Here is a 25,607-nt window from a genome sequence, read left to right as displayed (position 1 = left end):
AGACAAATGTATTTCCACTCCCTGACGCGTGTACGTGTACAACTCCAATGAATCATCTGTTTGGGTGATGAAACGTACCCGTCGGATTTTGCCAGTTTTTCGGAGACAACTTTTATCGGTGTGGTCCGACAAATGACGTGCTTTGCCGCCGGGGGGACTGGACCGTCATTGTTTTAAAAGACTCGAGTACAGCGCAAAACGGGAATACAACTTTGCTGATTTTAATGTTGGATCGGGACGAACAGAACTTTACCGTCACTGTTTGAAATCAACCAAATGCCGGATCTGTACAGTGTGGACTTTACACTGCGGTGATGCGGAAAATATACAAAGTGGAGTCAAGTATACCGGTTTGGGTTTTTTTTTTTTTTTTTTTCCGACAGGAGCTGATCAGTCTTGCTTTGTCTTGCTAAACTAAGGATTAAATGTTAAATGTAGCACATGAAAAGGACACAAACGAGGAGAGATGAGCCGACTCGGGTCATTGAAACTCTTTCGGGGAACTCAAGACCTCCCGACTGGGAGACGTCTTTCGGGGAACTCAAGACCTCCCGACTGGGAGACGTCTTTCGGGGAACTCAAGACCTCCCGACTGGGAGACGTCTTTCGGGGAACTCAAGACTTCCCGACTGCTTGACGTCTTTCGGGAAACTCAAGACTTCCCGACTGCTTGACGTCTTTCAGGGAACTCAAGACTTCCCGACTGCTTAACGTCTTTCGGGGAACTCAAGACTTCCCGACAGCGAGACGTCTTTCGAGGAACTCAAGACTTCCCGACTGCTTGACGTCTTTCGGGGAACTCAAGACTTCCCGACAGCGAGACGTCTTTCGGGGAACTCAAGACTTCCCGACTGCTTGACGTCTTTCAGGGAACTCAAGACTTCCCGACTGCGAGACGTCTTTCGAGGAACTCAAGACTTCCTGACTGCTTGACGTCTTTCGGGGAACTCAAGACTTCCCGACAGCGAGACGTCTTTCGAGGAACTCAAGACCTCCTGACTGGGAGACGTCTTTCAGGGAACTCAAGACGTCTGACTGCGAGACGTCTTTCAGGGAACTCAAGACTTCCCGACTGCTTGACGTCTTTCGGGGAACTCAAGACTTCCCGACTGCGAGACGTCTTTCGAGGAACTCAAGACTTCCCGACTGCTTGACGTCTTTCGGGGAACTCAAGACTTCCCGACTGCTTGACGTCTTTCAGGGAACTCAAGACTTCCCGACTGCTTGACGTCTTTCGGGAAACTCAAGACTTCCCGACAGCGAGACGTCTTTCGAGGAACTCAAGACTTCCCGACTGCTTGACGTCTTTCGGGGAACTCAAGACTTCCCGACTGCTTGACGTCTTTCGGGGAATTCAAGACTTCCCGACAGCGAGACGTCTTTCGAGGAACTCAAAACTTCCCAACTTGAGACGTCTTTCAGGGAAATCCAGACTTCTTGACTGTGCAACGTCTTTCAGGGAACTCATGACGTCTGACTGCAAGACATCTTTCGGGGAACTCAAAACTTCCCGACTTGAGACGTCTTTCGGGGAAATCAAGACTTCCCGACCGTGCGACGTCTTGGAGGGAACCCGAGACTTCCTGACTGGGAGACGTCTATCGGGGAACTCAAGACTTCCCGACTTGAGAACGACGCCAATCAGTTTTACTTTGTGTTCGCGTTGGATGTTAAACGCTGATAGTACAGATTTGAATGCAACAAAAAGTCCTTTGCGACGTACCATCAAATGATTTTTTTTTTTTTTAGCAACCTTGCAGTACTCACAAGTCCAGAATCGAGTTTTTTTTTTTTTTTTCCGTGTTACTTGTCCAAGGCTTGATTGGACGTATAAAGTTTATTGTACGCATTTGAATGCAAGAAAAAGTGGATTTGGACAAAATGTCCTCCATATTTTTTTGGGCAACACGAGCTGACCGCGAGCACCTCGTGTCGAATGTTGCAAGAACACGAGGAGGTCGCGGAGTGAAGCAAGACGGAGTTGCATTCCCTGAGGTTGATTACAAGACATACTGTGAAAGTTTTCTTTTTGGCAGAGGAGGCGTTCAGATGGTCGTCATAAATTAGTCAGCGAATGACGCCCACTCATCGCGCCTCACCTGCCAAGGAAACTGTCACCGCTCAGCTTCTCCAGCGCCGCGCGCCGCCGGCGCCTTCGCCTCAGCCTCCAGACGTTTCCGACGTGGAGTTAAAGCGCTGATTCGGACTTTACTCCTTCCCGTCCCGTCCCGTCATCTCATCAAGGCCGGTGGCGCGCTCTCCCCGGACGGACGGGGCGTCGCCGGGCCGGCTTACCCTTATAGGAAGCCCATTAAGCAACCCATCAATATTTCATCGGCGCTCACTCAGAAGGAGATTTGGAGAAGTTTCCAGGCCCGAGCCATTAAGGGGGCGACGTCAATACGTCACGCTGGTCTCGGGCTGCTACCCCCCCCCCCCCCCCGCTTGAAGTCATCGGAGAGGCTTTCTGGAGGCTCGTTTCCGCTGCGTCTACATGCAACAAATCATTAACCATGAGGTGTCCGCCCCATCGTGTCAGCTGCCAACGGCGGCGGCGGCCCAACAGTCTGTTTGTTAACACGAAACCGCCTCAGCCGACCAGAACGCTTTGCTGACTTTCTGCGGACCGATAGCTGCTTAATTCTCGTCCATAAAGCTTGAATATATGAATACTTCAGCTGCGATGGGAGGGGGGAAGGGGGGGGGGGGACCGGCCCGCAGGCTGGGTCGCGTTAAATATTGCTGACATCTTAACGAGTTTTCCCGCCGAGCTTTGCCCTCCGTTGTCCTTGGCGTGCGATGGACAAAAAAAAAAAATCCAGTGTTTGCATTTTAGTGGCGGAGCCGCAATTAAAGTGATACAAAAAAAGTGGGCGTGGCGTCGTTAGCTGTTGCTTCTCGCGAGTGGAGTCATTTTGTACTTGTTTTTGTCCAAATGACTCGGGGGGAACCTAAATTAGAGCACTCAGATCAGGGCAGTGCCGTACGTAGCTACTGTAAAAATGGGTTCAAGCACACTTTCCTTCCGATCCTCGCCGACGGACAACTCGAGTCGTCCCGCTTGAGATCTTAATTCAATCAGGACTGCCTGCGTGTCCCGTAAGCCCCTCCCGCTTGTTTTCCCTGGTGGGAAGTAACCGAGTCTAAATACTTTCTTGGTGTACTTCAGTCGATTTTGCAGCTTTCTTTACTTTTTTTTGACTCTTGAGTTCAACTCCCTAACATATGAAAACTGATACCGAACCTGTCCTTTGACTTCTTTGTCAAAATAGGTTCGGAACTTTGTCAACCTCCGCCGATGACCACAAGACATAAAAAAAAAACAAATAAAACTCAGGACTAGAAAGACAAAAAGTCACCCGGTGTTGGGATCTTGATTCACTGAGATGTTGCCGCCCTACTTGGCCAAAAATCAAGAAACGTGAAGTCGGAGTCGCTAACTTTGACCCAGAATCGGGATTCCCAATCTGTGGCCTGACATCAAAAGTTGATCAAAGAGGGAAACTGTTTTGTATACTTGAACGTAAAGATACATTTTTACTGAAAGTAGCTGTAAAACAACCCTGCCAAATTGGAGTTATTAAGAATTCATATATAGAATGAGGATGAAGGATGTGAAAAACAAACATTTGTGCGCTCAAACATTGTTGACGTGTCCGCTGAAAAATAGATACGACTATGTCTGCGATCTCTCTTGTGCATGCATGTTTGAGACGCCCAAAAATCGATAGTCGACAAAATAGCTCCCTCCCCTTTTCGTTAATAATACAAATTATTTGTACTTCTAAAGTACGGCGTTGTGAGTATTCCCGAAAACGACGCCCTCGGACTCATCTCAACTTCACACGCTCAAGCCTGACGTGGCAAAAACTCACAAGGGTGCAGAACCGCTCGGGCGGGTTCCCGCAGGTGATGCCGGGAGGGTCCACCTTGATCCTCACGTAGTCCTTCATGGACTCGGACCGGGGCTGGCACGCGTAGTGCTCCCACACGGAGCCGTCATCCGTGCTCACCAGGGACTTGCACAGTTCGTACTTGCCCCCCAGCGCGGAGGCCGAGCAATGCAGCAGCAAGAGCGCGACCCGGAGGAGCATGGCAGGCTGGGAGGCGGTCGGGGCTCGGCGGAGGGGGGACGCGCATGGGGCGCCGATCATAGGGAAACGCCGGACATCCTCGGTCGGCTTTCACTGGCGGATGACGGGGCGACCGGAGCCGGTCCCCGGGGATTCTCTGGCCGCTTCGGGTTTCAGGGGCTGCTTTGGGGGGAGGATCCGGCCGCGCGCTTTAACCATAGTGCCGCCGGGAGCGCCGGCCGTTCACGCAGATCCGCGCCTCAATGCCAGGTCCGGAGCCGAGTCTTCGGGTGAATCCATCAGCTGAATTCTGGCCCTCTTGATTGTCCTGCATGGTTGGAACATGACAAGTTTTAGTCCCTTGTTTCTTGTTTTCAAGGCGTCCTTTTCCTATTTGGGGGGCCGCGTAAACCCTGGTCTGGACACCATTCGGCAACCTCAGTCAAACTGTTTCGGAAGTGGGACCTCGATTTAGCGGAACCAGAATCAACTTGGAGAACGGCGAGAATTCAAAACGCCCACCCAAGTCCGTTCTGTCCAGAATCGGCGCACTCGATCGAGGGGCACCTTGACTGCTTTTCGTATTTCCTTTTTTGGGTTGCTCGTCGCGTACGTGAGATACCGAACCGATTTTGGTCCGGTTTGTCGGTTTTGGTGTGTTCTGTTTTTCATGAACAATTTTCGTCAGTGATTTTTCTTTTGAATTCCGCGGAATGATTCTGGGCGAAGTGAAGGTATTTGCGGTCCGCCTCGGTCGCTACTGGTCGTTTCTATTCCCGCTTTTGTTGTTCTCGAGGCCAAATGAACGAGAGTGTCTGATGGCTTCCGAGTTGAGTCTCGTTGGGCGACTTCAATCCCCGTTTGGGATTTTTGTCAAATTTCCCACTTTGAAAGGTTGCCAGCCAAGCACAAAGCGACGAATATTCAGTTGCGTTTGCACCTCCCGGGAATTCGCTCTTTAGTCTCCAATTAAGCCTTTCGCAGGAGGAAGACGGATTATTATTAGCCGTAATCAACTTCAAACATGAATTCATTCCGCTTGTGGGAGGAGCGAAAGAGTGGGCGGCCAATCACAAGGGCGCGTACGCGTAAACCGCTCGCGCTCACAACAATCGAGAATTTAGTCATCGGTGACGCGAAGGTGGGTGTGAAACCGGAGGACCGGGAGGAAAAACCCACGCAAAGCGTTCAAATAGCGCACGTTCAGACGTAAAATTTGGCCCCGTTGAAGAAGGCAAACGCGACACGGTTGATCAGTTGGTAAAGCGAGTTCCATCCCGGACCCGCCGCCTGCGTGGGTTTTTTCCAGGTGGGCACTACGCTTTCCTCCCACACCCATAAAAGATGCAACATTCATTGGAGACTCTAAATTGCCCCAAGGTGTGCTACTCTGGTTTTGTCTCAATGTGCCCTGCGATTGGCCGGCGACCAGTTCGGCGCGTACCCCGCCCACCTCCTGCCCGATGTCAGCTAGAATAGGCCCCGGCACTCCCCGCGACCCTTGTGAGGATAAGCGGCAAGGAAAACGGATGGATTGGATGGAAGTAGGCGAAGAAGCGCGCCTCAAATCAAATTGCCGTACGCGATAGCAAGAGTTATGAAATGATTTCAAAACTGTGCTGTGGGATGTTATGAGTGAGCCATAAAACCATAAAACGCTTTAAAAGGTTATATGGAAAAAACAAAAAAAAACATGCTGAACGTTTGGATGGAAAGTGGGAACACTGTCGGGTGTATCTATTTTGAGTTTTTGTGGTATTTTTTGTGTGTATAGTATGTGGAGATTATGATTTTATATATATATAATGTTTTTATCTAAGCTAAAGTTGAAGGAAGGACTTGAATTGAAATAACGTTTTCGTCCTCCTTTTTGGAGCGACGGTAAACTGCGGTTTCAGTCAACTGTACAATTTTTCATACTTTTTTTTTTTTGTGCCGCATGTTGAAAAAAACGCCCCAGAATATATATTCAGTACAGGTGTGTCCAATCTATGTCCGGGGTCCACACGCGGCCCAAAGTCAATTTTCCGGTGGTCCGCGGAATGTACTTAGATGACATTTGACATGCGATTAAAGAGAGGAAAAAAAAGGGGAGGGAGGGGTGAAGTGAAAAAAAATGAAAAAGCAAAATTGATTATGACACCCACATCGAGGAGTTGAATGATAGTAACCAGCACTACTAATAATTCACGTTTTTTTTTTTTTTATACACCGTCGAGCTTTTTTTACACATGCGAAGATCCAAATGAACTCTTTCCAACTAAAACATTGCAGAAGGAATTTTTAGAAGCAAAAACTTTTTTTTTTTTGCCTGGTGTGAAGGGTCCGACTTGTCAACGTCATTTTTGTCATCCTCGAGGTTTAAATGCTTGAAAAACAAAGTTGCAGTCACAAAAGATTGCGACTGTGGAGACGCAATCGGGCCGCTTTTCAGTTCGCGGGGCAGCATCGATCCGAGCGAGGATGTCGGGCTACCGGCCACCCCAAAATATGAAAAATATCCTAACTTGGTTTTCCTTGATGTAGCAGTTTTGCATAATATTTGATCAACAATACACAACTGCTTGATGAATAGATTTTAGCGTGTTCACCGTCCAACATCTTGCGCGGTGGCCCCGTCAGAACTGATTTTGTATATTCGTGACATAATAATGCGTTAAGTTTCATTTTCATAGTTGGCACCTTTATTCTGTTTTACATAATTAATTGCAGAAAATAATCTGTATAGTCGGTCGATCATTTGAAGTCGCGAAAACTGAAAATATGTCCTGTAAAAAGCAAGAAGGTTTTGATATCTTTGTATTTCTTCATGAAATATGTGTCAGATACGCCCCCCCCCCCCATCCTGGCTCACGTCGCTTGATCGAGTCGTGTCCGAGTGGCCCTCGGAAGCAAAAGTTTGAACACCCCTGATTGAAAGTGTGAAAAGGGAATTCCCTCACTCCCCCCCGACGTGGCCCACTTATCGGCGCACGTGGTGCTGCAAGTGCCGCTTAATTGAATCCAATCCGGATTATTCGTCTTCGCCCGTATTGCCGCGCACCAGCGAGTGCGCCGCCCCCCCCCCCCCCATCCCACGCCCCACCCGCCCCTCCAATTTTGCCGTATTTGAAATTTTTTTTTTTTTTAATGCGTAATGAAAAAGTCATGCAAGTGCGCCGCGCGTTTGCAGGTCGTCGTCACTTACGAGTGGCGCGCATCGGCGGGACGGTCGCCCTCCTCCCCGCTTTTGACGGGACCGCCGCCGATCATCCGCCGCTGTCGTGCTTCCCGTTTCTCATCAAAATACACCACCGGGAAAAAAAAAAAAAAAAAAGAGAGACGTAAATCTAGGGCGGGCGAGGATGTCCGAGGTGACGCTCCGTCCGGGGCGAAAAGGAGTATCAAAAGTAGAAAATGTTGACTTTGAGGGAAGGCTGCTCGTCGCCTTTCTCCTCCCCCTCCTCCTCCCTCCCTCCCTCTCCTTCTCTCTTTTGCTCTCTCTCTCTCTCTCTATCCTGTCGCACCTCCTCTTCTTCGTCCTCCTCTTCCCGACTTTATGGGCTTCACGCGGGATGCTGAACGGTCGGTTCTCTCTCTCTCTCTCTCTCTCTCTCTCGTCGTTTCTCGTCATCCCTCCCTCCCTCCCTCCCTCTAATGCCCAGCCTAAATCCATCTGCCCATCACTTTCAATCACTATCTGCTCCGGTCCCGACCGCCCCCACCTCTGTCCAGCAGGGGCGTTGCACCCTCCCTCTCCCCCCCCCTCCCTCCCTCCCTCTCTCTCTCCCCCCCTCCCTCCCTCCCTCCCTCCACAATCCCTCCATCCCCATCCCGGGTGGTCCCGAGCTGCGGCGGTGCAAAATGTGGCCGCTTCCGCCGCACGCCTCTTCGCAGATGTCTTCTTTTTTCTCCCCCCCTCCCCCCCTTGCCCGCCCCCCTCCTCTCGCATAATGACCTTATCTAACACATCTTTTTACATCTGCGAAAATGATATGAATACATTAGCTTTTCGGTGGCAATATAACAGAGCTTTGTAATAATGTTGTGGTTCAAAGTTCCGGAGGTGTGCTGATGATGAGTGATGAGTATTCCCCCCCCCCCCACCCCCCTGCCCTCCCCCACACTACTCCCCGAAAAATATCATCACAGATACTTGGCAGAGAGTACTAAGAAATTAGTAGGCTCTCATGCAAAAAAATGTATTGCTCTCAAGTATAATATCTGTGCATATATATATTCCCATGACCCTCGTGAGGATAAGCGGACCAGAGGACGAATGGATGGTTGCATATAATATACAGGTACATATATGACGGTACAGTGGGGAGACTGGGATCGTTGCCATCACAGTTCTGAGGACCGGGGTTTGAATCCCGCCCCGGCCTGTGGGGCGTTTGCATGTCCTCCGTGCCTGCGTGTTATTTGGCACTCTGATTTCCTCACGCATCCCAAAAACATGCAACAATAATGGAAGAATATGGATAGATAGATAGATAGATTCAGTATGCCAGTATACACTGTGTAAATGTGTATTTACATTATTAGGATTTTAATTAAAGAATAACATCCATAGCATTGCTCTGTGACACATAAAAAAAAACTGTACTATATAAGTAAGTAGTAATATAATAGTTATAAGTAATAATAAGAATGCATTTTGTTTTTTCAAAAATTCTTAAAGGAATGCACTGTAATCCCAATTTTTTTTTTTTTTTTTTATGCAATTGGACACAAGTTCAATGTTTTCAAAACTATTTTTGGATTCAATAGTTGGATTTCATGTAAGAAAGTAATACAATTTTATGGTTACAATTTTGCATTTGTGTTTTTATTAACGGAAATAACCTTTCAAAATATTTGCATTTATTACCCGCATTAATGATTGGGATCCAACCCGCAATTATGTCCTTTAATATTTGAAATTCTTTATTATCTGGAATTTGACCAGCTATTTTGTTAATGTTTTCATACAAAAAAAAGGAAAAGTAAACAATATTGAAATAATTCATTGCAACGATAAACAATCCATCTTGAAATCTTCAATTTGCACGCGCGTTGACTCCGCTTAGCGCATCAGAAGTTCCCTTTTCGAAGCGAGCCATTCAGATAAAAGCGGCGCTTTGGCGTTCCTCAGGGCTTCCTTCTCTGCGCGTTACGTAAGCGGAGGCCGTTTGGCGGACCCGGCCGCCGCCAAAAAAAATGGACGCCGCCCCCCCCCCCCCCGCGGAGTCCGCAGCCGCTTCCGCAATGACCTCATCTGAGGTTTGCGGCAATTTGCCAGCCCTCCGCACCTTTTTCAAATTAATTTCGAGTCACTTTATTAGTTGCACGCTCGGGCAACTTTTTTTTTGCCAGTAATATCGCCCATTTCATAACTGCCAACAACGTCTCCTTTCGCACGTGCCAATTACAGCCGCCTGTATGTTTAATCGCTGTCATATTTCATGCCTTTTGTTGCGCATATTGGCCAGATATGAATCAGACTGCGCGCCACCTGTCGTAACGCACTCTTCAAACGGGAAACGACGCGCGTGCGCGCGCGGGCGCACACACGCGTGGTGGTTTCCTAGCAACGGCTAGTTAGAAGTTTCACCTTGGAAGCGGCCTGCGTCAGGTGCAGCCGCCACCTCGGGGGAGCCAAAAATAACCCGCACCCCCGACCCCCACCGGTGACCCCGATCCAGGCCGGCATCTCGTTCCCGCTAAGCCGACCCCTGGAAAAATTCCCTGGGATCAGACAATCTTGCGTAGAAAAAGATGACAAATGTGCACGCTATAGACAATAGCGCGTCACATGACAACCAAAATAATGGAACGCTCCACAGGCAGAATAAAAACTTTACTTGTTCACCAGCTACACTTTTTTTGAAATCCTTTTTCAAATGTTTCAAAAAGAATTGCAAGCCAGCCATGTCACGTGTTATTTTCATCATGTTCCGCTGGTTGCATATAACGGCATATCTAACAGCTTCCAAAAAGTAGTGCAAGTCCTGCACCGGATGCTCTGTAGCCTTCTGCCTGATGGGGGGGGGGGGGGGGGGGATGGGAAAGAGGGTTCGCACGTCTTCAAATTCTGCCGGTTGTCATTTAAATCGAGGATGTTGCCGTAACCTTTCGCGGCGGCGTGCGCGTGTCGGTGTGAAAGGCACCTCCACTGGGTTTGCATCGATCACCGATCGCGCGAGGACGCCGACGAGGGAGCGCAGTCGCCGGCCAACTGTCAACACGGGAGGCCTCGCGCGCACGCGCAAAGTCGATGAGTGTGTGCACCCGCTCGCCTTTTCCGACTTTTTACCGCGTCACGGTCCCGTCGCGGCGCCATAGGAGTCGACGCCGCCTTTATCGCCTTTCAGACTGCCCGTAAAAGCATTTTCCCCTTCCGCCCTCCGTGTCACAATTCCGTTTCAACACAGCTGTAACAGAAGTGGCGCGACGTGTCCGTCCACCTTCAGCCCCTTTCACGCTTTCTGTCTTTTTGTGGCTGCTCCGTGTACATTTTCCCGAGATTTACCTGCTTTTAGCCCCTTTCACGCCGCCCGTGACAGTCCTTTTCCCGTCTCCGGAGGTAGTACGTCTTTAAATCACTTGAATTTGACTGTGCAAATCGGTTTACTTGACGGTGACGGGCAAGTCAGATTTAGCACCCGGCGTTCACACGCCAAGGAAGACGAGAGATTTACCGGCCGCAGGTTCGGCGATCCGCGGAGTAGAGCGAGCGAGATTTATTCCGCTGCTCTCGGTTTCTGCCGTCCGCTCGCTTCGGCTTCGCGTTGACATTGAGGGCTCGTAAATCCGTCCCGATCGATCGCAGCTTTTGGTCGCATCGATCTGCCCGAACCGGCTCCGAGGTTCTGACCCCGCTGCTGCGTCACCTGCGACTTTTACTCATTCGTCTCAGCTGCCTTAAACGCTTTTTACCGTAATCGACTGCGTACCAGAAAGGTCAAGGTGATGTCATTATTTCGGACAGGAAGCGGTTGTCCGACTTCATTTTCTGGCTTTGAACCCCCTTTCGTACGACCGGTAAGAGACATCCATTTCTGGATTTTTTTTTTTTTTTTTTTCTTGCCACGTCGATGTTTTGGATACATTGTCAAATTTTCTCCCTTCAGAGGTAGTTTTGAAAGTCGCACCGGATCACCGAAAACAACCAAGCGGTTATGCGGCCTTCGCCCCTTTCACACTGTACGCAAAAGCCAGGTTGCCTTCTTTTTTTCGGAATCGAACTTCTGCACAATTGCGCTGACCCAGAATAGGGGAGATGAAATCGATGCATCAATTTTCCACCTTCGGACGTGGTATCGAGAGCATAGCAAAAGTCGAGCCTTTCACGCTGCAATTTTGCGACCCGGAATGGGTGGATGAAGTCCACCTGAACGTGTTTTTCCCAAAACATAACGTTCATTTAGCCGTTTATCCCCCTTTCGCACTTCCGCTAAAATGAAACTTTTCTGACAATGTTTTGATCACGGCGATTGATGGCAAGTGGACCGGCGCAGTCTTCTGTTACCAAAACGGAATGAGCGGCGGTCTTGCGTTTACGAGGTAAATGTAAGCGAGCAGAGGATTGTGGGTAACGAGGCCGCTGTGCGCTCGGGTCGCGGGTCAAGCTCGGAGATGCGGGGGAAATGGATACGACGGGGGTGCAATGACATTAGGCGGTATTTTTAGGCGGCGCTATCCGTTTACAAACACATTTACAGCATTGGAAAGTGGACCCCGAGGAAATCAATTCCATGTTCCAGATGGAACGGCGGGACGACGAGCCCCTTTCACGCCACCATAAAAGGCTTTTCCGACAGTTCTGTTGAGGACACGTGCGGCGTCGTAACAGACGGCCCGACATTAATCTTCCCCTTTCGCAGCTGTCGGTAAAACCAGACGTTTTTCCACCTTTTTAATTTTGCCGCCGGTCTTTATACGAATCTGAATTTTGCGTCTTCAGAGGACGCGTCAGCCCTTGCTTGCGCGCTGCCATTTCATCCCTTCTTTCGATATTTCACGCTTGGGTTTTGTAACTACTCTTCATTTTTGCGTCGCAGTTGTCGGATGTTGACGCTGTAATTTTGGACGGATTTTGGATCTTGTTCCAGGCCCAAAGCATAACCGGGCGCCGGTTCTGCATTGAGTTGCCGTAGAGAATCCTCGGCGGTCCAGTGTGAACGTCGCGAACGTTGAATGCATCGTGCCAAGCGCTAAGAAGCCAAAAACGAGCGGGGGTGTTTTTCCAGCCGAGGCTACAATTTTTGTGAGCACGTTGCCGTCTTTACTGATATTGTGAGAGTGGGTTCAAAATGACTCGGCTGGTCGGGTACTGAGATGCTCGCGACGTACTTGGCCGCGGGGTGGGGAAAAGAAAGCGGGCTTCGTGCGTCCGGGTTGGCATTAGCCTCCCGAGCGTCGAGATGAGGATGTGCGGCGTCAGACCGCAGCAGAGGCGGGGTCGGGCGGGCCTCTCCTCTGCGGCGCTGCCCGCGATCGCCGTTAATGTAAACGCGATCGATGCGTCGGTTGGGAGCGCCGCGCGGCTAAAAGGGAAGACGCGAAGCTGCTTCTTCTTCCTTGCAAACGCTAACCGGCGCGGTGCCCACGACCTGCCGCGCTTCCGGAAGTCACCGTGCTTAATCACTGGGAAACTTTTGCCAGTGTAATCAACCCGGGGAAAATGTCTGGTCAGGATTACCGACGTAGCGCCGGCTGGAATTTGGGGGAAAATGTCGGCTCCCCCAATCTCAAACCAGACCGAAAAGGGTAAAGGAATTCTCACCGTAACACAAATGCGAGCTACTATCTGGCGGCCCCAGAAACTGTTGGACTTCCAAAGTCGGAATATGAATTATGTGTAGACCCAGAAAAAGTCTGACGAAGCCTTGGCCCAAAAGATGCCAGTTTGATGGCTGGCGTTAAAACATGAAGCCGAAGTCGGATCCGGTTTCATCTAGTAGGCGTGCCTATCATCATGGTTAGACCCACAAAATGAAAAGTTGGTGTTTTGTTTTCAAGTGGCCACTTTCAGATCATTTCCCGGCTCGCTTGTCCTCGAGTCTTTGAGGGATTTCGGTCAAACACCAAAACTACACACGCGGGGAAATTTACATTCCTTCCACTTTACATTTTCATCATTGCATTTGGCCGCAACAGGTTGGCAGTAGGTTGAACGTTTATTTTGTTTTGTATTTTCAAATCCAGCGTTAGCTTTAGCACAAGATGGAAAACCTGATCCTGCAGCGGAAGCAAGCGCGCCGCGTTCTTCTTTTTCTTCTTCTCTATCGTCATCCTCGCTGCCGCGTTTGCTCTTCCTGCCGTCCGTCACTTCCCCTTTGTGCTCTTTGTTAGCTCACCTGCGTCAAAGGGTGGGGGGGTGGGGTCCCCATTGGTCATTTTGTTACTGATGTTACCTAACCCACGTTAATTGCAGAACATTCAGTCCTGACACACCCGCAATAAGTGAAAAGCAGAAATAAGATCGGTTAAAAAAGAATGGTTGTCGGTTTGAGAGTCACTGATGGTGTAGTGCGCCACACAGCTGACTTTGCGGGATCGATTCCCGTTCAGTGAGGGTGTCGTTATGTACCCTGTGACTGACCGGTTCCTGTCTGCCTCTCACCCTCCTTGTGAGGATGAGCGGCTTGGATGATGGCCGGTTATAGGGTTGACACTTTTACCAATAACACGCTCTTTGATTGGAAGACAAATTTACGGTGTTAGAAACGCTAAAATATTTAATACACCCTTGCGGCGGAGAAATAATAAGAGGTCAAGTGTGCTTGCTTCAAGCTGTATGTCACTCTCATTTCAAGTTGACTGTCAAATGAACACATCAAACACAATAGAATCAAATATTGTGCGCTTAAACACCGAAAAGTTTCATTAAGCCATACAACTCCCATACATGTGCTGTAATGCAAAGATATTCTGCTATTATAAACCGAACAACTTCGACGCGATCACCCGTGGAAAAGGGACAGGATTATAAATTGAGACTTCCTTGTATAAAACCCATTAAAAATAGTTTCTAATAATAATGGAAGCGTGAAACTGCGTTTTGTTCGGAATTGACCTGTTTTGTTTTGGGTTTTTTTTGCCGTGTAAGCGTAAAAGGCGCTAACCGCTCACTGTTAACACGGTAGCGTCCATCTTTCAGGCCCGCGCTTGTGCCTCCCTTCTCCATTTTCAGACGCTAATTGACCCGAGGCCCGAGCGTCGAGTCAGCATTGCGGTTGGAAACCAGCTAACCGGAGGCATTAGCGCACCACTCAGCGTCCGCCGGCCGTAACGGAATTATCGGAAGGGAGATTAGCCCTTTCAAAACTGCAGCGACGGTGGACGGCCGCGCTTTATCCGACAGCGACTCGGCGATAGCTTTAAGTAATTTGTACTTCGTTTCTCTCCGCGGCGTTCGTTTCCGCATCGGCTCGATCGCTGTCGCGTGATCTCTCGATTTCCCTGCAGGCGCTTGTGGTGCCCCGCGTGAGCCTCGGCGTGCGGGTGACGACTTCCGCGGGGTATTCGCCGGCTTCCGCCGCTAATGTAGTCGCAGGCGGTGAAGTGCCGCACGCTGCAGACGCCAAAGTCCCCCCACTGAACCTTTACACTAATATTTCCCACGTTTTAGTGGGTCCGTTGGGGAAAAAAATGTCCACGCACGCAACCCAACAAAAATTCCAGCAAAGGTTTATACAATAATATCTCAACTTTCATTCTGGAAGCAGGCTTTTAATTACGTTAATGGCAAAAGAAAGTTGTCCCCGTCCCCCCCCACCACCACCACCGTCCCCACTCGAATAAACAGAAATGACATTACTGTATTATTTTGCAGCCCCCCCCCCCCCCGCAAAAAAAACCAGTTTTTATCCCCGTTTTTAGTAAAGAAAATAGCACGCGTTTCATAGGTAATATTTTGCCCCCGTTGAAGTAGGCAAATGCGACACGGTTGTTGATCAGGTGGTAAAGCGTCGGCCTCACAGTTCTGAGGGTCCCGGGTTGGATCCCGAACGGCCCTGTGTGGACTTTTTCACGTTCTCCCCGCGCTTGTGTGGCTTTTCTCCGGGTGGGCACATTCTCGTCGGTGTGATTGTGAGCGCGGATGTTTGTCTCCGTGTGCCCTGCGATCGGCTGGCGACCGGTTCAGGCTGTGCCCCGCCTCCTGCCCGTTGACAGCTGGGATAGGCTTTGGCACGCCCTGCGACCCTTGTGAGGATAAGCGGCGAAGAAAATGGATGGATAGAAGGATAAGGAAATACAATGTAAAGACACTAACGGGTTGCACAACGTGTATACATATTTTGTTGCGTGTCTGTCTTTAAGGGGTGTGGTCAAGGAAGTGTCGTCGGGAACTCGAGGGCGTCACGTTGCTCGATTATTTTCTGCGTGAGCGTCTCGATGTGAGCTACGGTCTACACCGGCTCCTTGAAAGCGTTCTCACTTTGTAGTTATTTGTTGACTTGTTGTTTAAGGCTAAAAAAAAATGAAACAACAACTTTGTTTTCGGAATAAATTTATGACTGGGGTACAAGTGAGTTAAATTCCTCGTCTCTTAGAGAATACGTTATACGAGGGAACTCGTTAAGCCTCTGTAAAAATCAAAATAGACACGTCGTGTTTTTTACTGGGCGTCCGCGCGTTATCCAAAATGGGTCCACTTTTGGGTCACGAACCACCAGTTGAGAATCACTTGATTAGTGCAAATTTTTTTTTTTTTTTTTTTTTGAATAAACTGGACCAGATTCAGTGTACACAAACTGCACCATCTGATTTTTGAAATCATTTGGGTCACTCTCTGAAATCCCATCTAATTAGTTAATGAGATCTTTTTCTTTTCGCGTGTGCGTCCTCCTTCGCTTCCTCCTTTTTCCTCCCGTTTCGCTCCATCTTCCACTCTTTCTTTTGTGAAGTCTTTTGATCTCGGCGCTTCTTGGCTCCGCGGCTGAATCTTTCCAGCCCTGGCGTCTGCGTTTGTGTCAAAACAAATCAAGCTGGGAGAGAAGCTCGCACATCTCCTGCAAAGCAGGACGATGGCGTTTGCGGGGGACGACAAACTTATCGGGGTGTCTCCTCGCGGCTTGTGATCACGCCCCGTTGACACGGCGTGGAAAAAAATCTCGCTCTTGAGTGTGAACGGCACAAAATGGGAGAAAGAAAGAAGTCAGGGCAGCATCAAATGATCTCATCTTGGGATGCTGTACATTGTGAAACAAGATGCAGAGGTGCCAGATTAAAAAATTTTACCCCTTTAATATGCTTTCAACACATTTCAAATTATTAAAAGACATCTAAACGTACTGATATGCATATAAAATTGTATCTTTAAACACGACAAGGTTCGGACAAACGACAGTGCACTTGCTTGACTGATACTAACGTAAAATGTGAAATGCCATAGACAGGCTAGTGTCAATTAGCATAAACTTGTATGAATAAGGCGGATCAGCCGGAAAGCGTTGGCCTTACAGTTCTGAGGTCCTGGGTTCGATCCCGGCCCCGCCTGTGTGGAGTTTGCATGTTCTCCCCGTGCCTGCGTGGGTTTTCTCCGGGTGGGCGCTCCGCTTTCCTCCCGCATCCCGAAAACATGGAGACTCTAAATTGCCCCCAGGTGTGATCGTAAGTGCAGCTGTTTGTCCCCATCTGCCCTGCGATTGGCTGGTTGTACCCCTCCTCTTGGCCGTTGACAGCCTGGATAGGCTCCAGCACTCCCCGCCACCCTTGTGAGGATAAGTGGCTAAGAAAATGGATGGATGGATGGATATATAAAAATCCAACCATCCATACTAACCCTATACAAAAATTGCACATTTAAACAGTCCACTAGCTTGAATGATACTAACGTATCATGTGAAATGCCATAGACAGGCTAGTGTGAACTGGCGTAAACTTCTGCTTAGCACCCAGAAACATAAACAACAGAATAATAACATTGCGTTCAACCAAGACATCCAAATCCTCTTTTAAAAGTGTGACCCCCTCAATTGTCCCACAAACTTTCCAATCTGGAATAACTTCCTGTGGAAACTTCCCGCAAACCTTCTGGCAATTTTCCACCCACCGGCGCCGCCTCCCGTCAACAAAGACGAGCTCTTTGATCGGCCGTTTTGCCGTCCGGCGAACGTGGCTCAAAAGCCCCTCGTCAGTCCACCGATCAACGCTAACGACATCACAGGCCGGTTTTGTCCGCACCCCGACTGAGGCCGCCGCAGATCAGTGGTGGCGGAAAATTCCCCAGGCCCGCCTCCGTACCGCGGAGGTCACTTTGCCGCCGGCGCTCTTTTTCTTCACGCCGGCTTACGTGGGAGCGACCGGCCCGCGTTCCTGACTAATGAGCGGCGGGAAGACGAGGTGAAAAAGCGGCGGGCGGATTAGCCTCGGCATCATCCGAAGCTCGATTGCGTACGCTACATCATTAGCCGGCCTTCTCGCGGCCCGGCCTTTTTCTTATCAAAAGCCGCCGCGTTTGTACCTCCAACAGCAAAAAAAAAAAAAAAAAGAAAACCTCACCGGTGACCCGCCCACGTTTCTTGTCCTTTTTTTTTTTTTAATGATCGCGCACAAAGCAACATAGCGACAAAACCGAGCCGCTAATAAGCGGCTGGCTGACACCGAGGAACGCCGGTTACAAAAAAAGAAATCAACGCCATCGCTCGCCTCGGCCGGGGTCTTTTTACCAATGGAATTTGATGATTATTTCCAAAGGCGAAAACGCACGTGTTGACAAGAGATTCTAAGCGAGATACGCAGCGAAAGCAAAAGAGAACAGAAAGACGAAAAAGTGTCAACATAGACAACAGAATCGAAACCATGCATTCCGAACTTCGCTCACCAGGTTTTCGCTTTACTGACAGAACTTTGTGAGGTGAAGATAAGGGCAGAGTCAAGACAGAGTGAAGGGAATAATGGAAGCGAGGTTGTCGGGGGAATGCAAACCCCAACCCGAAATTGCGCTTTTGCTTTAAACGTCACACAAGCCGCCGGGGATGTTTTGACGGCGGGCGTCGCTGGTCGTTGTGTACCCCTTGACGCCGGTGTGACTTGTAGCCGCGCCGCGACTTCAAAACTGCACTGGGGGTTCCCTTAATCGTCGGCAAAAGGAGAAAGTCTGGATACCGCGAAACCATTTTAAAAAGCGTAACACCCCCTTCGATATGCTTTAAACACATCGAAAACGAATGAAACTCACTTTTCAAAGTATTCCTTAAGGCCTATGAGACAGAATTACCGTGATCTGCGGAGCGAGCTAGCTCAGCCAGTTGAGCTAATGAGGCGCGCTATTTAGCAGATGCTTTACAAACCTTCAAACAACTGCTACTTTAATACGCAAGTAGCAGAAACGGCGTTTAAAAAAAACAAAGTTTAAAATTGAAAAAGTTTACATTTCAACACCAAACTGCTAAACTTACAAAAATAATTTTGTCAAAATCAACATCTGCTAGCTTAACGCCAACATAATGCAAACTGCCGTACGTGGGCTAACGTAAATTAGCTTGTATGTTGCGGTAATTCTAATCCTTCAAACAACTGCTACTATAAATTGCATTTAAAAAAAAAATGCATAAATACAATATTCAAAAACGTAGTGGATGTTTATTTTGCGGTTTCGTATTATCGGAGCTTGGTCGGATTCTTGTCAGCCTCGTTTTCGTTACAACTCGTCCACTGGACCTCAGCAGTACACTGAAGGCCCGCAACGCTAACGTCGGACTTGTGGAACCACTTCACACGAAATATTTTGAGCGAAATGTTTGTAACGGACGCTGGTAAGTAGTCTCCGATGGCGCTAGCGCACAAAACGAGGGAACGCGGCCAATCGGCGTGAGCGCCGGAAGGCGGGGCCGCGCTCTGGGCGCCGATTGACTCCAGCTCATTTGTCACCTCCCCGCGGTCGGGCCTTTAATAAAGTCGCGGGGAAAATTAGGCGGCCGTTGGCCGGAGGCGGCCTTCGCGCCGGCGGAGTCGCTAATACCGGCGCGACCGGTCGCCGCTTTGCTGTCACACGGGCGCGTCAACTTGCTCAATCACGGCGGCGACGCAAAGTCGGCGGCGTTTAAAATCCCAAATGAGTTTCTGGCTCCGGACTCGCTCGCTCACGTCCAAATGTCTGATGAAAGTCTGATTTATGGCCGAGCGGGGAAAACCACGTGATTGTTTCTTCTTGCCGGATTAGACCCGACCGGTTTTTTTTCTCCAGCCGTCTATTATTTCCTTGTAAAGCCGCTGTTTAAAAGTTTGCCGAAATGTCCTCATCAAAAGAAGTTGTATAATAAACTGCTCATAAATGTTTGAAATATGAACAACAGGTGTTTATTCCCCGAATTTCCCGATTGTCTTTCTTTCGATTGCGTGCGGTCGCGATTCTGGCTCATATTTTGGCCTTGCGCTCTATTGCGACTGCAAAACCGTCACCTGTAAATATTGAATCGCCTCAATTCACTCACTTTATTCATTCCCAAAAGGGCAATTAAAAGCCACATGAAGCGGCAGTCAATAAATTCAAACGGTCAACTCGCAACCGTAAACGGCTACGGCGCACAATTAAGTCCGGCAAAAAACTCAAAAGTGCGGCTCAAATGATTACATACACACGACAAATTGATTGATAAATAGTTTTGATATCACAAGTCAAGGATAATTGTTCAAGTGACTGCAAAAACAGGTACCAAAAAAAATCCTTCCAGTAGCTCAACCTTATTATTTATGACATACTGTATGACTATTTGAGGCGGCACGGTGGTTCAGGCGGGAAAGCGTTGGCCTCGCAGTTATGAGGTCGCGTGTTCGATCCCAGACCCACCTGGGTGGACTTTGCATGTTCTCCCTGTGCCTCCGTGGGTTTCCTGCCACATCCCAATAACATGCCACATTTATTGGACACTCTAAATTGACCCTAGGTGTGATTGTGAATGAAAGTGTTTGTCTCAATGTGCCCTGCGATCGGCTGGCGACCAGTTCAGGGTGTACCCCGCCTCCTGGCCGTTGCCATCCGGGATAGGCTCCCCGCGACCCTCGTGAGGCTAGGCGGTGAAGAAAATAGATGGATGGATACAGGTGTATGACTTTCGTGGGCCATGTAAAATGACGTGGAGGGCCAGATCTGGCCCTCGGGCCCCGTGTTTGACACCCGCGGCTTCACGTCTCATAAGAGGAAGAAATGTGAGCACGAAGGTGGCAGTTTTTCCGCTTTTTGCTGGGAGACCTGTCGGTGAAACGAACCCACGTTCAGCTGCTGTTTGAAAAATTCGTTTTGAACTGTAACGCAAAGTCGTCGCACTTCCGTCGCGTTCTTTGCCGCGCCGCGTTCGGATGTTTTTAGTGGGCGCGGCTTGGCGAGGGCAACGCACTTCCCGATCGTTTGCGTCGTCCGAGCTTAAACGAGGACATCGCGCGAGACGTTCGGAGAGATACCGAGAATGACTGGAAGAGTCACCGAAAAAGACATCTTTGGGGATTTTCACGGGTCCAACGCAAGAACTGAGAGGAAAATCGCTCGGGTTCTTATTGATAAGCAGCACCGGATCAAACGTTTGAAGGCGAGTTTTTGCTGGAGCGCTCATGTGACACAGGACGAAGAGCTCATGGAATTCTCCGGACGGGGCGGAAATCCTCCCGTAGAACTTGACCCGGGCTGCGTCGTACTGTAGCGCCTGGCGGTACCTGGCTTCCATTTCCCCCGCGGTGCTCGATCTCATCAAGGGTCCTGACTTTGCTGTAAATCCGCCAAGGTGCGGACTCATTAGGACGCGCGGGACCAATCGTTCGCGTCGGCGGATTTGCGCCGCCGCTCCCGTCGAGCGACCTTGACGATCGCCGCTCGCTCGGAGATGAGACGCCGTTAAGATGACGAAGACGACTTTGCGGGCCCGACGGACGCCTCGCGCCGGCCGGCTCGCCGTTTAAGCGCGGACGACTAACGAGCCGCCGTCGGGGTTGGCGCCGGGCGAGTTTGCTCGTGATGCAAACGAGTGGGAAGCGTGCGCTCGCGGTTTCCACTTCAGTTTTTTTGTTTCCAAAAAAAAAAAAATTAAAACAGCTTGTCCAATCACAACACAGCAATTTCAAAAAAAATGTTGAATTGAATCGAGTTGAATTTGCGTTTCTCTTCCAAGGTTCGGGTCACCAAGAAATGTTTCCAAGTACATTCCCTTCTGTGGAGAACGTGTTATTTCCGTAGAATTTGGCTGGGAAGTCCATTTTTGCGGGGGTAATTCGACGTTTCCAGACAGGGAAAAAAAAGCAAAAAAATGTTTTTGAAAAATTAGTTTGGAATAAAATCCGAGATTGTTCTTATGGTAAAATCCTGTCGTCGTAGTTAGCGAAGGCTTTACAGTAATGGCGTCTTGCTCCGAGTTTGTGCCTCCAAACCAGATGATCTGCGAGCTCGTCATTATTCATCTCAAGGTTAATAATGAAACAACGTTGGCTTAGATTGAAGCTACATTTTTCTTCAATAAGCTTCCAAACTGCTGCTAATGCTAATGCTAACGCCGCTAGCTGCGGACAAGGCGAAGAAACGTGTCTAAAAAAAAAAAACAAAACAGATATTGTGACGCCTCCGAACTCATTCGGGTCGCGAATATGTGGGAGCATTTCGACTTCTTCGAGAAGAGAGAGAAAAATCTCGCAGCCTGTGAGAATTTGAGACAAGAATCAAATCTCAACTTTGCTTTGCTTTTGTTGTATTTTTTTGGCGACGGTTACATTTTTGAGCCTGGTTGCTTTAAAATAATTTCATTCGACCAGTTTTCCGCTTTGAATTATCCGTTGCATATTTTGATCCGAAAGTAACATTTCTACGTTTGTTTTTGTTTGTTTCTTCATGCTTTTTCATTATTATTTTTTTTTTTTAAAAATATGATGCACGTCCGATCCCCGGCAAGACGCCAGCTCCATTCCAAGCGGCCTCATTAAGCTCCAGAAGGCGCTACGAGTTAATTAAAAATAATTCCCGGCTACGGCGTCTCGGGACGACCAAGCGACACCGTGGGAGCGCTACGCGGCGCCGCTCGCTTTGGCCGCCGCTCGCGCCTAATTAGCACCGGAGTCCGAATATTTCAGCGCAAATTAACATGCCGATCCTTCGTCCGAGGGCGCTGCGGCGGCGGCGGCACGCGCGGAATCTTTAACCGTTCCGTAATTAGCGGGAATCAAAAACATCAAAACGGCTTGTTTTGTGGCGGACTTAAGTGGATTTCCAACGACCTTTTGCGGCTGACAATGTCGGAAGGGTTCGCAGAAGGCGAACCGGGTCGGGATCCCGTAATCCGGCGGGAGTCCCGAGTGCGTTCGGGGTCGTCCGGGCGGAATATTGAGGAGGGATTGGCCGATGTCGCCCGGGTGAATAAACGTCAAAGACGGCAGAAGGGTGCAAAAGACATATTTACAAGCGCTCGTGGGAAAAGAATATTCAGATTGACACAATTTATGGGTAAAAAATAGGCCCAATAATCGCGGGCTTGATTTCCCATTTCAAACTGGGTCAACTTTCAATTTTTTTTTCCAAAATGTTCAATGACGTTTATGACCGACATTAATGAACCCGGCAACTCCGTTTTGAACTTAAACCAAAGACAAATGAAAGATTTTAGTCCATCCATCCATCCATCCATTTTTTTCACCGCTTATCCTCACGAGGGTCGCGGGGAGCGGTGGAGCCCATCCCGGCTGTCAACGGGCACACCTTGAACTGGTCGCCAGCCAATTGCAGGGCACATGGAGATAAACAGCCGCACTCACAATCACACCATGGGTCAATTTAGAGGGTCTAATTAATGTCGCTTGTTTTGGGGATGCGGGAGGAAACCGGAGCGCCCACCCGGAGAAAAGCCAAATTCAATACAGAGAGGGCCGGGATTCGAACCCCCGGTCCTCAGAACGGCGAGGCCAGCGCTTTACCAGCTGATCCCACCGTGCCGAACGTTTGAGTGATTATGAATTTTGGAAAAGTTTAGTTACTGAAAACCCTTTCCGGGCAGGGGTTGCAAATTTGTCTAATCTCAAATTTCAAGTCCAGAGTATCATTTTGGGAAAGATTTTTCTCTCTGCAAAATTTGATTTGGTCCACGAGGGTTAATAAACCCGTTTGAAGGCATTTCATATCAGGGATTTTGTCATTCAGGATTTCGTATTTTCCGCCTGCTTCACAACCACAAATCGGTTTTCAGCCCTAAAAAAAAAAAATCCATTTTGCTCAAACATGAGATTCCGTCGCTGCACGTATCAACTTTTTGTATTTTGTTTTATTTTTTTACGCAGAAGCCCGCAAAAGCGGAATATTCCGGGGGCCGGTCCGACGCCGGCGTGTCCAGCGAACCCGGTTCACGGCGCCGTCGAGGGCCGCTTCTTCTTCTTCTTCTTCTTTCCGTCATCTCTTCAGTGCTGCCCTCGGCATGCCGTGGCAGAACGCGGTACTGCACTTTTCAGGGGAGCGACTCAAAATTAGGGAGGTTCTTTCAAAATACAAAAATAAAAAAAGGGAACTTAGTTCTGCAGCCGGGATTGTCCGTTTCAGCCAGCTGTCGCTCTTGTGATCCGACACGAGGAATGCCATTGTGTCCGGCCGGGGTTGTGCTATTAAAAGCGCACGCGCCGAGCGGACCCCCCCCCCCCCACCCCCTTTTTTTTCCCGACACATGAAAGCCGACATGGGTGGACCTCGGGGAGCTCTAATGGCCTCGTGGAGTGCAGTCAGGAAGAGTGAGGGTGAAGAGCGGCGCAAGGTGAACGCCGTGCACACGCTCGGCGAAAGCCGCCAGAAAGCGCCACGAAAAAAACAAACAAACAAAAGAAGCACACAGCCGCGGCGCCGCACTGCAACAGCGAAGCGGCGTCCTGATGAAGTTGCTGTTTCTAAAAGCGGCGCCGCATGAATTATGCAGCTTCTTCCTGCTCCTCACGTGGGGGGGGCTTCTTCCTTCTAACCCTTCGCAGCATTCCTGCCGCAACGCAGCAGCTGTTTGCTACTCGCGACTTTCAGTCGGGCGGCGGGCCGTCCCTTTGCTGCATTTTCCTCGTCGGGCCTCCAGCGGGGACCACTTCGGCCACTTCTCGGCGACGCCACGAGAGAGCCGGACCGCGTTCCTCATCCGGAGCACTTTCCGCACTCTTTATCCTCCCACATCCCAAAAACATGAATTGGACGCTCTAAATTGCCCCTAGGTGTGATTGTGAGTGCGACTCTTTGTCTCGATGTGCACCGCGATTGGCTGGCGACCGGTCCGGGGTGTACCCCGCCTCCTCCCCGTTGACGGCTGGGATAGGCTCCCTGCGACCCTCGTGAGGATAAGCGGCGTTTGCTTATGCCGGCCATTAATCCAGTCCAAGTGCTAATAAGTGAAACGTTTCGGGCCCCGGGTGCAGCGTCCCACTCCCGACACTTGGGGCAGTATGTGCAAGGAGGACGTGGTTCAAAGATGGAGGGAAGAGACAAATAAAAAAAGTCGAGCGGCGAGGCTGTACAAGTCCATAAATACTGTACGTGGATGGATAAATCTAAAATCAACATTTTTAAATATTGATGTGGAACGGTGGTTCAGCTGGTAGCCTCGCAGTTCTGAGGACCTGGGTTCGATCCCGGGCCCGCCTGTGTGGAGTTTGCATGTTCTCCCCGAGCCTGCGTGGCTTTTCTCCGGGCGGGCACTCCGCTTTCCTCCCGCATCCCAAAAACGTGCAACGTGAATTGGATACTCTAAATTGCCCATAGGTGTGATTGTGAGTGCGGCTGCTTGTCTCGATGCGCCCTGCGATTGGCTGGCGACCGGTTCAGGGTGTGCCCGTTGACAGCTGGGATAGGCTCCGGCGCTCCCTGCGACCCTCATGAGGATAAGCGGTGAAGAAAATGGAGGGATGATTGTAGGAAAGGGCGCTATAACTTACTGTAAATCTTTTGATTTTGTCCAATGGCGGAGCGAAACGAGTTGCGCCACAAAGAAAGACTGCGGCAGGATGCCCCGCCCACCCGACCGCCGTCGCTTTAAGCTTCGAGTTCCTCGCACGAACGCACACGCGGTCTGCCGCGCCGCTCGGGTGGTATCGGGTTCTCGAATGCGGCTGAAAGAGGAGAAGCGGAAGTTTTGCGTTTTAGCATCCGCGGCCTGCGAAGGCTCAACTTCCAGCTGCAAATCGGCGACCTTCAAAAGGTGTTTCGGGGGTGTGGCCAAAACCGGAAACAATTTGTCGTCAAGATGCTGATCCTGATGTGCTTCATGTGAAGGACGTTTTCAGGTGTCAGTACTTTCTGAGGACTTCTTTTCCCGTAAACGTTCTTTTTGCTTCTTCGTTGTTTTGGTGCCTCGTCTTGAACATTTGAAAGCTCTCAATCGCCTCATTTGAGTGCGGCGCTGCCTCCATCTTGCGGGAGGCTCATCTGAAGCGACGTCCGCTTTGCGAGCGGGATCGTCAGCGTGGCCGACCGACTCCCCGGACGCCCGCAAGGTCGCTTCCCTCTTGACCGCTCGGGCGGGAATTCACGCCCGGGCCGTTTTTCAGGCTCGGCCCCTCCGGGACGAATGCGAAGCGACTCGACGGCGGCCAATTCCGCCCTAACCTGGCGCCACGTGCGACTGGACT

General features: G+C 49.8%; 1 protein-coding gene and 1 long non-coding RNA gene across 2 annotated transcripts in view; one reads left to right on the top strand and one right to left on the bottom strand.

Moving 5' to 3' along the window:
• Window positions 1-7,535, bottom strand: part of ntng2b (netrin g2b) — a 61,624-nt gene extending 54,089 nt beyond the window's left edge. Inside the window, exons 1-2 of the mRNA XM_061801681.1 lie at window positions 7,261-7,535; window positions 3,876-4,401 (exon numbers count right to left, since the gene is read on the bottom strand). Of these exons, the coding sequence (XP_061657665.1) occupies window positions 3,876-4,154 (279 nt within the window). The 5' untranslated portion in view covers window positions 4,155-4,401; window positions 7,261-7,535. The remainder of the gene's footprint in view (window positions 1-3,875; window positions 4,402-7,260) is intronic.
• The window catches only part of LOC133490946 (uncharacterized), an 81,877-nt gene extending 58,379 nt beyond the window's left edge, over window positions 1-23,498 (top strand). The window contains exon 4 of the long non-coding RNA XR_009792317.1: window positions 23,295-23,498. This is a non-coding gene — a long non-coding RNA (uncharacterized LOC133490946). The remainder of the gene's footprint in view (window positions 1-23,294) is intronic.
• The last annotated feature ends 2,109 nt before the right edge of the window (window positions 23,499-25,607 follow it).

Source organism: Syngnathoides biaculeatus, chromosome 17 (genome assembly GCF_019802595.1).
Source record: "Syngnathoides biaculeatus isolate LvHL_M chromosome 17, ASM1980259v1, whole genome shotgun sequence".
NCBI classification, from domain to species: domain Eukaryota; kingdom Metazoa; phylum Chordata; class Actinopteri; order Syngnathiformes; family Syngnathidae; genus Syngnathoides; species Syngnathoides biaculeatus.
This window is presented reverse-complemented; position numbering and strand designations above follow the sequence as displayed.